Source organism: Triplophysa dalaica, chromosome 24 (genome assembly GCF_015846415.1).
Source record: "Triplophysa dalaica isolate WHDGS20190420 chromosome 24, ASM1584641v1, whole genome shotgun sequence".
Taxonomy (NCBI): Eukaryota; Metazoa; Chordata; class Actinopteri; order Cypriniformes; family Nemacheilidae; genus Triplophysa; species Triplophysa dalaica.
In genome coordinates, this window is record NC_079565.1 from 1640119 (window position 1) to 1654215 (window position 14097).

At 36.5% G+C, this 14097-nt stretch overlaps 1 protein-coding gene across 1 annotated transcript in view; it reads right to left on the reverse strand.

Annotated features, from left to right (window-relative positions):
* cntn1a (contactin 1a) overlaps positions 1–14097 on the reverse strand; it is a 31480-nt gene that overhangs the window by 1788 nt on the left and 15595 nt on the right. Inside the window, exons 2-21 of the mRNA XM_056740382.1 lie at positions 9932–10051; positions 9065–9103; positions 8280–8406; positions 6891–7072; positions 6711–6806; positions 6409–6615; positions 6185–6284; positions 5902–6086; positions 5699–5823; positions 4317–4437; positions 4073–4223; positions 3860–3987; positions 3611–3783; positions 3385–3517; positions 3139–3300; positions 1919–2068; positions 1711–1781; positions 1345–1579; positions 278–381; positions 2–191 (exon numbers count right to left, since the gene is read on the reverse strand). Coding sequence (XP_056596360.1) covers positions 2–191; positions 278–381; positions 1345–1579; positions 1711–1781; positions 1919–2068; positions 3139–3300; positions 3385–3517; positions 3611–3783; positions 3860–3987; positions 4073–4223; positions 4317–4437; positions 5699–5823; positions 5902–6086; positions 6185–6284; positions 6409–6615; positions 6711–6806; positions 6891–7072; positions 8280–8406; positions 9065–9103; positions 9932–10016 — 2764 coding nt within the window. The 5' untranslated portion in view covers positions 10017–10051. The remainder of the gene's footprint in view (position 1; positions 192–277; positions 382–1344; positions 1580–1710; positions 1782–1918; positions 2069–3138; positions 3301–3384; positions 3518–3610; positions 3784–3859; positions 3988–4072; positions 4224–4316; positions 4438–5698; positions 5824–5901; positions 6087–6184; positions 6285–6408; positions 6616–6710; positions 6807–6890; positions 7073–8279; positions 8407–9064; positions 9104–9931; positions 10052–14097) is intronic.

Genomic DNA, 14097 nt, shown 5'->3' on the forward strand with positions numbered 1-14097 from the left:
CGCGCTTTCTTCGTGTGCACCTCGTGACGGACGCTGACGGGTCCGTAACCGGCGCCGTTGTACGCTCGCACCTCGATGTAGTAACGAGAGTTGGGTTTCATGTGGTCCAGTCTCGTGTGGTTCTCTTGACTGGGAACCAGCACGCGCTGAGCAGACGCCTCGTTCTCCACCGTCTGTCTCCAGAACCGCACCTGACAGATGTTGAGATGTTTGAACAGCAGAAAACAGACATGTTTCACACCATCTCCGGCGGTTTTAAAGGGGGTTTAATATTAACCTGATATCCTTCTACTGTCTGTGAGTTCACAGGCATCCAGCACACGATGGCTTCGGTGGCCGACAGCGGCCTCGCCTCCACGATAGTGGGTGCTTCTGAGGGTGCTGAACACAGAAATGAAACTGAATCAGACAGCTCATATCTTTTTTAAGAATAAAAAAATACATTTATAAGAGAAATTTAAACATTTGTGAATAACAAGATATTAGTTCTTATCATCTTTTAAAAAATATATATATATCATTTTTATTATTCATTATTTATTAAGTTATAAATGTATTACGGTAAATGAGTTAATGATAAAAAATATTTATAATATTTATAATTATATAAAAATATAATTTCATCATCATGTTTTGAAAAATATATAATTGCTTATTCAATGTCTATTTATTATCTCTATTTACTTAAAAAAATATTTTGCTTCTTTTGTCTTAATTTTTCATATAATTATTATTATATTAAGTTATATAATTGTTACAATTAGTCACAATTTATCGCATCCAGAATAAAAGTTTGGGCTTACACAATATATGTCTGTGGTTAATAATACAATCACATACATGTAAATATATAAGAAAAATATAAAATATAACAACAAATAAAGTTAACACATAATTTAAATAACATATAAATAAAAAATATACACAAATATTTCCTAATTATATACATGTTTGTGTTTATAAATAATAAATGTCTTTACATTTTTCGTATTTATTTATTATGTAAACACAAAATGTTATTCTGGATGCGATTAATTAATAGTATATTTACTGAAAAGTTAAAAATATAAATACAAAATATGTTAAAGATTTTGTGCTAAAATATTTCCTGCAATGGAAAACATGCACGCTTCAGAAATAAAATTGAAATAATATAAAATCAATCACAATGCTGCAAAACATTACATTACAAAATGATATTATACAGTTTTAATATAACATCAAACCTTGACACTTTAAATCTTTACTCTATCAGATGTCAGATATGAGATCTTAAGAGAAGAACTGATGATATATGACATGATTTTAAAGAAGACCTTGTGTATAGTGTGAAAACCCACTGACCGTCCTGAGCCGAGTAGATGAAGGAGCTGAGGCTGAACGGTCCCTCACCCTGACTGTTAAATGCTTTCATCTTCACCTCAAACTTCGTGGACGGTGGGATGTCCGTGTCTTTGTGGACATATTTGTGAGCGTGAGGATCCGAGACGGTAACCTTCAGCCAATCACGCTTTTCATGAGGTTTGAAGGCGATGATGTAACCGAAGTTACTGCCGTAGTGATACTGTGATTGGACGGGCTGCAAATAGACACATTAAAAACATTTACAAAATAACACGACTTTATTGAATTTAAGAAGGCTTTATTTTCAATGACGTCTCAACAATTTCTAGAAAATGTTTGTATCTTAGCACAGAGAGAAACCAGTACCGTCCATGTGATGGTGAGTTCTCTACTGGTTCCTCCTCCACCTCCGATATCTGATGGTGCAACCACAGGTCCTACAGAGAGAGAGACGTAAAACAATAATGCTTTGACATTATATCACTAAATATATGAATATATATGAATATATGATGATGAATATATGATTATCAGTAATGATCAACTATGTAGAAGTTGAGAATATCAGACTGACTGGCTTCCATTGTGGTGGTTTTTGGCGAGGGGTCGCTGGGTGGTCCTGTGCCCAGTGTGTTGATGGCAATGACTCTGAACTCATAATCCGTCCAGGGTGTCAGATTGATCACTGCGGCCTTTTCTGCATTACCCTCCACATTCACTGGAGCTGAACATCACAGAACGAACACAAACTGATCAGTCAATTCTCATTTTATTGACGTTTCTCATTTCAACCTTTAAGGGCCGATTCACATTTCGAGTTTAAAACCGCACGGAAAACGTGTCGCTTTCTCTAGTCAAATGATAGTCTGAAAAGTTGAACTATTTCCATTTCAATGCGGCGCCGACGCACCTATAAAAATGTGCCTGTGGCGTGTCTACATTTAAAATAACAAAGTTGTCGGAATGTGAATCGCCTCGAAGAACGATATTCTTATAACAGACCCACTCATTTTACATTTATTCTGGATAATATAATCCACCTAAGGTATAAATTTATGTTCCTTTGAAGATGTACGTATATATGGTTCTATGATATCTGGGGTTTTTTTATTTCAATTTTTTACGTTTAAATGTTTCTAAATTAGTGTTTTAAGGTTTACAATACAGCCACTGAAAAATAGATAATCTCAAAATAATTTTCAGATTTTGTGAATTTAGTATTTGTAGGTTTGTGCTTATGTAAAATGATCATTTATTTTTCATTTTGTGAACTACTAACAACATTTCTATTTAGTTTCTATTTGCAATTATTTTCAAAAAATAAAGAAACAGGTTAAGATGATTTTTCTCAGTCCTCAAATACTGCAATGAAAACAAGTTCAAGTTCACTTTTAAGTAATACAACAGTCATATTTCTATGTGTTTTTAGGAAAAGATATATTTTACATTTATTGTTATCAGTTTTCAGGTGTCTTGTCATGTTGTCAGTCTTTTCTAATTGCTGTTGGATGACTGTGTGTCACTCCTGAGGTTTGATTTTGTTCTGGACTGGAATGACCACAATGCTTCTAGACATGATTAAATGAAAATGTGGAACGGTCTCTTCATTTTTTTACATGAATGTTACTAGCATATTTACTACAATTTACTAAATATAATAATATTATATAATGTTATATTAATAAATAATATAACATACAATACTGTGTTTTTATGTGGGTTTGTCAACATTTCTCCAAGACTTTTATTTTGACAGGTCTTCACAAAGACACTATAGTGATATGATGTACTCACAGGTGGAGGCTTCTCTCCAGTCGTGTCCTGCTTTGATGTCTCTGTGCTGGATGATGTATTTGGAGATGGGACTCAGATTATCCGTCCCATGACTCCAGGTCAACCTCACGCTGCTGTTTGTCACCTCGTCCACGCGCACACCACCGGGAGGACCCGGAGGACCTAACAGAGATGAGAGAGCATCACACATGACATCACACATGAAATACAAATAAACACTGAGGTCAGCTCAGGTCTCTGTCTCACCTCGGACCACCAGCTCTGCGGTGGCCGTGATGTCGTCTACGGGCGTCTGAGCCGTGCAGGTGTAACGTCCCGCGTGTCTCAGCTGTGTGTTGCTGATCAACAGCTCAGAGCTCGACGTCCCTGCATGACCGTCCTGAGTGAACATGAATCATGTGACTTTAATCGTCTTTGTTACTTAAAAATAATACTGGAGGAGTAAAACCTGTGTAAATACTGAGTATGTCACCATTTTGTGTTGGTAATGCTCTCTCTCCTGGTCAAAGTCGATCACGTGACCGCTGACAGACCAGATGAAGGCGAGGTCGAGGGTCGGGTCATGTGACGCGCCGCACTCCATCCTGGCACTCTCCCCCACGCTGACGTCAGCGTTAGACGGAGCCAAAGTGATTTTAGTGGCGTCTGTAAGACAGCGAGAGATGCATTCATACACACCAATCTGAATTCACATTTCATCTGCTCTGAGATCAGTTTGTACCTGTGACGGACAGAGATCCCGTGCTGTTGCCTCGGCCTCTGTCGTTCTCAGCGAAACACGTGTATCCGCCCTTGTCTGACGTAGTGATGTTGACAATCTCTAAACTTCCGTCCTGCCAAATGAAAATCCTGCAATTGTAAAAGATTTGATTGTTGAACAGGATGTGAACACAGAAATGTGACGGAGACACGAGCACCTGACGTGACCTCTGACCTGCTGGAGTTATAGAGGAGTTCGGTTCCTTTGCTCCAGGAGATGGCCGGTCGCGGTGCCGCTCTCGGTTTGCAGTCGATCACCACACGTCCGTTTTTGGCTGCAAGAATTTTCGGCTTTACTGGGTTTCGCTCGAACGAGGGAGCGCCGGCTGAGAAAAGAGCACAAGGTTTTAAAGCGGGCACAGTTTGGTTAAGGTTTTACAGTATTTTTAGGGTAAACAAGAGATGAGATCCAAGCTTACCGAAGACTTTTAGTTCAGCGTTGGCGTAGATCGTCCCGTGCCGGTTTTCAGCAATACACTGGTACATCCCAGAATCAGCAAAAGTCAGATCTTTGAAGTGTAACTCGTGGTTCTTCACCAACTGATGAAAACACAGAAAAACAGATATGATTTTATATTTTTATATTTAGTCTTTAATGGCATATCAGCAACAAAAGCTATGAGAAAGGATTGAAAAAGTATTATTATTAATAATAACAAAAGTATAAATAAAAGCATCAGGAAAATTAAAAATGTATTAAATATTATTTAATAATTAAGTTTAGAAATTTTTCAACTGTTATGAATAATAAAAACATTCAAATACATCAATAAATTAATTAAAAAAATTGCTAGATGAATACATCATTACATTTTATTGATAACAAAAAGATATGTAATATTCTTCAGTGTCTTCTACACAAATAATGTATATTATTTAATATAAATAAAAAATGACATAAAATATAATGCTTATATTTAAAATCTTTCTTATTATCCATCTTCTACACGAATAAAATGTATTATTTAATATAAAAATAAAAGATAACATGAAATATAATGGATAATTAGACAGATTTCAGATATATGCATTGTCTACACACATAAAATATATTATTCAATATAAAATTAAAAAGTTCATGAAATATATAGGATAATAATAAAGATTTCAGATATAAGCATATTCTTAACAAAAATGTATTATTAAAAAACTAAATAAAAATAAAATATGAATAAAAAGAATTTTCTAAACAAACACGATGTATTATTTAATAATAAAATAACAAGTATATACAAACATGAATGATCAAAAAATGTTAAATAAAAAAACATCAGAATAAAATTCTAAACAAATACAATAAAATACATGAAATTACTAAAAGTTACTAAAATGTCAAAATCTATTAATGTTGATAAAGTATAAATGAAATGTTGAAAGACATATAAAACATTTTGCTAAGCAAATAAAATGACAGAAAATGCTAAATATATATTCTAATGAAGTAAATCTAAACAAATCTGTTAAATGAGTCTTTTCAATAATCCTCAAGTATTTCTGCTCAAGCAGCAAGATGATTTTTTATCTTGAGATTATTTGCATTCCCTCCTGCTATGTTGTATTCTGCAAAGACTCTTTCAGGTCTTTAGATCAGAACGGGCTCGTGCTGGGACTGTTATGTAACCGGAATGAGAACTCTCTCCAGACGGATCACAGCCAACAGGCCGACAGCACAAACTCATTTATTTCGCACTTATCGACCGACCCCAGAGTTTGGAGTAAAGAGAGACAGAATAATTTATGAAGTATGAGGAGAACAGCATCAGAAACCATTACAGGATGGACTCGTGCCCTGGACTTGTACCTTCTGTCCGTTTTTCAGGAAGTGCACGTGAGGTTTGGGTTTCCCGTTCACCACACAAGACATGATGTAATCACCTCCAATGTCTCTCTCTGAGCTGCTGATCTTCTCCACCCACTCAGGAGCTCCTGACAAACACACAAACGCAAGTTAACTAGTATTACTAACTAGCTTAAACGTGTGTAAGACGTACTCGTGATTCTCACCCTCCACGAACAGATGTGTTTTGTGTATGTCGCTCCCTTTTGGGTTGTTAGCTTCACACTCGTACAAGCCCTCGTCCTCATACTGGAGGTTGAACAGATGGAGGAAACTCCCGGCCATACTGATGGCATGACGGTGGTGGGGCAGTTCACCGTCCGCCTTCTTCCACCGGATCTGAGGGATGGGGCTGAACGCACACACACATATATTAACACGAGCACATAAACAACAATAAAAACACATATATGTGTGTTCATGCGTGTGTGTGTTTGTTTTTGAACTTACTTTCCCAGCGCGAAGCACTCCAGCGTGACGTTCCGACCCATTAGTGCGTATGTGTCTGGAGGTTTAACTTTAATATCTGCAGGATATTTTCTCGGAGAACCTGCACCAGAGCAAATATAACATGAAAATCAAGTCGTTGACACACACTGGCCTGCAGATGGCGCTCTGCTGCTTGTTGTATATCTCAACAGTGACTCCAGATGTTGTGACAGTAACACACTCACGATCGGGGTTGGGCACCAGAGGGATGAACCTGCTGAAAACGCTCTTTGCGATGGACGGACTGGAGACGAAGCAGGAGTAATTCCCGCTGTCTGCGGCTCGGACTGTGGAGATGTAGAGATTCCCGGTGGTCTGAGACACAAAGCGACGTTTATCCAGAGGAATGAAATCAGGAAACTCGTTCAGCATCCAGCGGAAGGACAAATCTTCTGTTGAGTGAAAAGACGTGATTTCATATTTCATCTATTAAGGGTATGAAATAAATATATATCATTATGAGTGTAAAATCAGGTGTTTAGGTAACCTGGAAAATGTGGGGGCGGAGCACAGAGTAGAACCGCCCCCTGCCCCTCCTTCACAAAGACCGCCTCTCGTTCTTCTGTGGAGAACATGTCCAGGTCTAAAACACACACAGAAGATTTCCGTGACGATGCTTCTTTATGTCTGTTAGATGTTGTAAAAGAGAAGAAGTATATGAACTCACATCCAAACTGGACAGAAGCCGTCTGACTGATCACCGTCCCAAACTCATTGGTTGCCACACAGGTATAGTTCCCAATATCTCTGCTTCTGTCCGGATAACTGATGACCAAATCTCCACCCATCAGACTGTAAGGACTGTCATCTCCATCAGGAATAACAATATCTAAATTGTTTAATCTCCATCTGTAAACATGCATCACATGACATCAGAACAGAACAGAAAACTGACATGTACCATACAATTACATTTTTTAGACATCATGTCTTTTTATTCTAGCTACTAATAATACATTTTTTTACAATTTAATGCAAAATTTGATTTGGATTATTATTATATACATTTCTAATATAATATTTAATACATTTATATTGTATCTATTTGTAGTAATTAATATATTCATTTTTTTTCATTTTTTTTTATGTTTTTTATTTAGTTATTTAACATTACATAAAATACCATAATATCATATAAAAAACTACTTTAAACATACATTAACAATAATATTATATCATATGTTTTTATTTATACTATGATTTAATAACAATATAAATATATTCAAAGACTAATAATCACAAAATATTGAATAAAAAACATCAGGAAGAAATCTTATAAAAATATACATATTTATGATTATTATTAATTACATTTTTAAAAATACCATGTAAAATTTTGAAATATAAATTATTAAATTTAATTTTAATATTTTTGCTTTCATTGTTTTATTTTATATAATACATTATATCATAATATCATAAAAAGTATACTTTATACATACATTAAATCATAATATAAATAAAAATATATGATATTATATTATTGTTAATTACAATATAAAAGACATAAAAGATTAATAATCACAAAATATTAAATAAAACATTTTAAAAATAAAATGTATTTAATACATTTATATTGTATTGTATTGTATATCTCTTTGTACTATGAAGTATTACATCTAGTTTTTCATTTTAGATTTTTGTTTTCATTACTTTATTTTACATAATACACTGTTATATCATAAAATTATACTTTATACATACATTAACATTAACAATAATATAATATTATATATTTTTTATCAATATTGTGATTGAATTACTGCATGAATGATATTTAATTCTTGTAAATGTAAATCTATTATATTTTTTCTGAAGAATAATAATAATTGAATTATATCATAATTTAAGTGAAATATAAAATCATAATTATTAAAGTTATAATTAAAACCATACCATCCCATCATTGTTTTGGGAATGAGAAAAAGTACTGTAATGTTATGTTTTTGCTATGCATTCTGCGAATAGAACAAACATACTTAACAGTACAAAAGTATCTGATCCGCAGAACGAATCACTAGTGAGTGTGCACTAGTAAGGGCTCTGTATCTGTCACCTGTATGTAGCAGGTGGGTGTGCTCGTGCCCTGCACAGCAGAGTGATCTTATCCTCTGGAGACTCTTCGGGGTAAATGGTGTCGATGGGCTGTTCCTCAAACACAGGTCCATGACCGGACCACTCATCTGAGACACGAGTGAGACAAAACATGTCATTATTACACACTGTTGAGGGCTTACTAAGCATTACAGTCAACACTGACTGGCTTAAACATTCTCCATCAATACTGAAGACGCTAAACAGCGATCTATGAGTGAGACAGTCGAGCTCTCGAGGTTTAGCAAATTGGATGTAGTGGCGACAACAAAACGTTTAGACATCAAAGCTCTTCCAGAAAACACTAAACGCATCTGTCTGCCAACGACCACGTAGGTTTCTCAAGGCTTTGATGGTAAACGGGTAGGGGGTGGTCCGTCTCTGCATAGACGCGAGACATGAGCGAGCGCCGGGGAGATGTGTTGCTATCCCTTTAATCTTCTGCTCCCCCACAATGGCCTCTTTTTACCCATGAATAAATATACGGGCTGCCACAGAACTCTGAATCAGTTTAATGTTAGAACGATCTCGACGGGAAAAACAAAATCTAAAACAGCAATAAGACGATGCTGGAAAACTCTGAAATCAGCCGTTAAAGGGCCGTCTGGGGTCTGCAGTATTAATGTAGCGATGCACATGCTGACAGACGACATCATCAAACACAAGTGTGTGAGGACGTTACAGTCTCTTAACCTTAACGTGAACTCAATAAATGAGAGTAGATTTGTTATGGACAGTAGAACTCACCACCAAAGACTCCTGAAGATTCACCCCAAACTAACCAGACTGAAAGAGAAACAACAAAACGGCAGCGTCAGAGAGAGAGAGACAGGTGGACATGTAGACAGACAGACAGATCGCCAGACAGGCTAAAATAAGATAGACAGACAGAGAGAGAGAGTCAGAGATTCTGAAAGACAGACAGACATAGAAAGAAAGATTGACAGACAGACAGATGACAGGGAGAGAAACACACACAGAGAGATAGACAGAAAGAGAAACACACACATACATACAGAGAAGCACAGACAGACAGACAGAAAGAGAAACACAGACAGACAGAGAGAGAAACACAGAAAGACAGACAGACAGACAGAAAGAGAAACACAGACAGACAGAGAGAGAAACACAGAAAGACAGACAGACAGACAGACAGACAGACAGACAGACAGAAAGAGAAACACAGAAAGACAGACAGAGAGAGAATCACAGAAAGACAGACAGACAGACAGAAATAGAAACACAGAAAGACAGACAGACAGAAAGAGAAACACAGACAGACAGACAGACAGAAATAGAAACACAGACAGACAGAAAGAGAAACACAGACAGACAGACAAACAGAGAGAGAAACACAGACAGACAGAGAAACAGTCAGACAGACAGAGAAACACAGACAGACAGACAGACAGACAAAAAAGAGAAACACAGACAGAAATAGACAAATGCAGAGAAACACAGACAGACAGACAGACAGACAGAGTCAGAGAGTCTAAAAGACAGACAGACATAGAAGGAAAGATTGACAGACAGAGAGGCAGACAGCATGACAGGTAGACACACAGATAGACAAGAAGGCAACAGACAGACAGACAGACAGACAGGTGTACTCACAGTTGGAGGATACAGCGAGTGATACGGTGAGCAGAAGAGAGCAGACGTGTCTCATGGCTCTGGGCTGAAGGGCCTCTGGGATCATGACCTACAGCAGATCTTCACACATCAGGAGATTCCCTGAACACATCATCAAGACCACATGTCATTTCACTACTGAGTCATTACTGCACATCTCAGCCCGAGCTTAGAGAAAATCACATCTTTGTATATTTGTCTGGAAACAAAATATAACAAAATACATGTAAGCCCCGGGGATAGAAAGCTAAACAGTGATATCAGCCACGTTCAGTACAGAGAGGCAGAATGAACACAAAGAGTCACTCTCAGTATCTCTACTGGATGTGATTAACATCAGCTCTGAGACGTCTGAATGTCACGTCTGATGCTCTCTGACAACATTTCAGAGGTCAGACTGACAGACAATGATGTCAAGACCAACAGAAGCCTGTTATCTCATCACGACCACAAGCAGCCGGCCCGCAGCACAAAGTCAGTGTGACATCATCGTGATGACAACACAATACAGGCACATGACACATGACAGCTGCTTTATATGGGTGAGACCTGGAGGGCCGAAAAGACCCCGGACTCAAACTCAGCAATACATTAACATGCCTAGTGTGCAAAATTCAAACATTATTAGAACAATACACTTAGTAGAAAGCAGTATTTATGGCTTTTAGTATTTTCAGGACATCAATGGTGATGATATCAAAAGAAGAATTTTTGAAGACATTGAATTTTATATACACAGAATAACATTGTTATTTACAGAATAAAACAAAAATGATCATTTCACCAAAACACGTACCTATAAACAGTCAATTCAGACAAACTGAATAAAAATTGGGAAATTTTATTTTTTCTCTTTTCTACTATATCAGCACACACATGATATATAACAAATTATATATTGTTAGTAATATTAATAGTTTTTTTTACATTTTTACGTTATATTTCTTTCCCCCATATGTATTGAGGAATTGAGAAAAAGAATGTAAATCAAAGACGTTATATAACTAGAAATTGACAGACTCACATTTATCGGTCCTAAAACAAACACTGACTTTTCTTTTATGAAACAGAATAAAAAAAACAAATCTATATATCTTTCTGCCACACAGGCAGACAAACACAGACAGACATTTTTGAGCTTTACAGCTTTACTAACAGTCAAGATATTTGTTCCAGGCGATGAGAGTTTCCTAGCAACACTTTTTCCATCAGACGAACAGTATTTTCTTGAGCTATGATGATGTTTTCACCTATTTACATAAAAATGTGTGTTTAACACTGATGATGTCAAGACTCTCTCACACACACACACCACCCACGCAAACACACACTTAGTATCTCTCTCTCTCTTTTACACACTCGTGTATTTATATTCAAATCTCTCCAGACAATGTGAGCTGTTCCAGCGGGAATAAAAAACACAAACGAGATTTCTTTAATGTCTCGATTGATTCTCATAGACGGCAACAAGATTAGATGGAAAGCAAATGGAGACTGTAGATTAAGTCTACTGTGTCTTCTTCACAGATCTCAACAATGTCTCAAACGGTTTGCCTCTCTGAACAAACGTTCATACTTCAAGTAACTTCAATTATGATTGTGTTGGGTCTGTTAAAGGGTACAAAGAGCAAAACACTTAAAATGAAGATCATCCATCATCTCTGAGACTCCTGATGTCTGCATGTTTGTACTGTATATCTGCATAATAACTGCTCACAGAGATTCTCCCGTGACGGTGAGTTTGTTATAAACATAAGTTATACACAAGTAAGAATACACAAGTCTGATGATCAGACAGAATCACGACCCCCTGACGACCTCAGATTGATAATCTGCCTTTGAATGATCTGTTAACATCACGACCCTGTAATGAGAAGACATCACACAAATTATTCATCTCATCAGAAGCGGAACAGATTTATTGCTAAATATTTGATGTGGTGCTGTTGACTAGACAGACGTACACTACTGATGATACTGTAACATCACAACATCAGAGTCATTTGTGTTAAATGTTTGTTAGTCTGGTTTCTGCAGTGTGTTGTTCTCGTGATTTGGGATTTTTTTAATCTGATACAACGATCTCCACAGAACATCAATCTGATCATACAGTCTGTTGTGTGTTGTACAGTTCAAACACACACACTTTACAAACACAACCAGGTCATCAAATACACTTAACTTACAAAAATACACACAACAATCATCACACATCTATCTCTCTCACTCACACACAACCATCATTAGACACATTCAATTTATGAACATATACAACAATATCACACACACCAAACACAAAGACACTTCCACGTAGGGGTGTGCGATATGACGATATTAGATCGCGAACGATTAAAATGACTGCACGATCCACTTTTTCGGGAAAATCGTTAAATCGTCCTATATAGTAGTGTTCTATAGAATTCGTCCACATACTTGCGATAGATTGCGCCATGTTAACAAGCTCGTATACGTTGCTTGTGAATTCAGTAAGATTAAGTGACGCGGTCAGTGAAGATGGAGGGAAACACGGAGGACTTGGTCCCTAAAAAAAATTCTACATCAGTAATATTGAAATGGTTTGGGTTTTCCCCAACTGATACGGCCCAAACAACAGTTATTTGCAAATGTGGCAATGATAAGATTCGAGCGTCGTAAGGCAACACAACGAACCTTTTTAACCACCTCAAAATAAAGGGACTGAAACAGTATGCCGACAGTCAAACTATAAAGGGATCCCACGCGAGTAAATCAGGTACAACCAAGCATACGGAAACTAAAAGGCTTAAACAACGACTTTAGCGAAAGAACCATTTGAGAAAGGAACTCCGTATCCGTATGACAGAATGAACAAGCGCTGGAAAGATGTCACTGACGCGGTCGCATTTTACCTGGACAAAGACATGATTCCCATAAAGACTGTGGAAAATGAGGGCTTTAAAAAACTGCTCAAAGTCGTAGATCCACGTTACGAAATACCCAGACAAAAATATTTATCCTCCACGCCCAGGGGCGTAGCAAGCTTTCAAAGAGTGCGGGGGATGGATGTGGTTTGTTTGTTAACAATAAAAACGATAAATACAATAAGATAAGGGTACAAAAGATATAAAAAGCTTTCAATTAAAATGAATGATACTATAAAAGTATAAAAACACACTGAGAACACACCGAAAATAAGTCAAAACTCTATTGTGAATATACACAACAGTAGACTTGCTAAAGAAACAGATTCAGAAATACTTTAATATATCCAAGGGGGAAATTATTTTTGTTACAAACTCCAGATACAAACAACATATATTAAGAACAAAATATTAACAAACATATATTTTATATTTAAATGTATATATATATATATATACATATATAAATGCTACCAACAACAACAAGCAACTGACCAATGAACATATGACCAACTACCGCTCCTTTAAAACAACCAAAAGTGCTCTTTCTGCCCTCCTTACAGGAGACAAACTGTTCAGCAATCTTTTTTAGCAGAGTTTAGCTACCTCCTAAACAATATCCCAATTAGTAATTAGCATTACTCTAAAAAACGAAATATAATACAGGAAACACTCGACATGTCAACAAAACATGAACAGAACATCTCTTTAAAATAAGCTTGATATGTTTTGGGGAAGGAGGCAGCCGCAGCAAGGAGGAGCGACTGCTGTATATGGCTGATTATTATACTCGACGCATCCAAAATTTCGCTTGGTTGAGCGCGCCAAACATGACGTCATCGCGTCATTAGCGGAAATTCCAATAGCATCTGGCTGCAGACGAGATGCACTGTCAGCCGCGCATGCGCACTCGTCCCATGCACGCTCTAACGTCTTTCACGAGGTGAACTGTAAGATTCTATTAATAAAATGTTAAGGTTACTGCTTTTTAAGAGTACCGTGAATACTGGTGGTTCAGTTCAAGGCCAGGTATTTATTATAATTATAGCTGAAATACATTAATGAGCATCTGCACTAATAATGAAAATACATAACTAAATAAAACCTTTTCTTGTACACGTATTCTTCCACCCTAAAATTATAAACAAACTCACATATATACATAAATTTCTCATTCTACAATAAACAGCTGCTTGTTAATCAATGGTTTAATGATAAAGTTTTATTATATAGACATACTATATATAT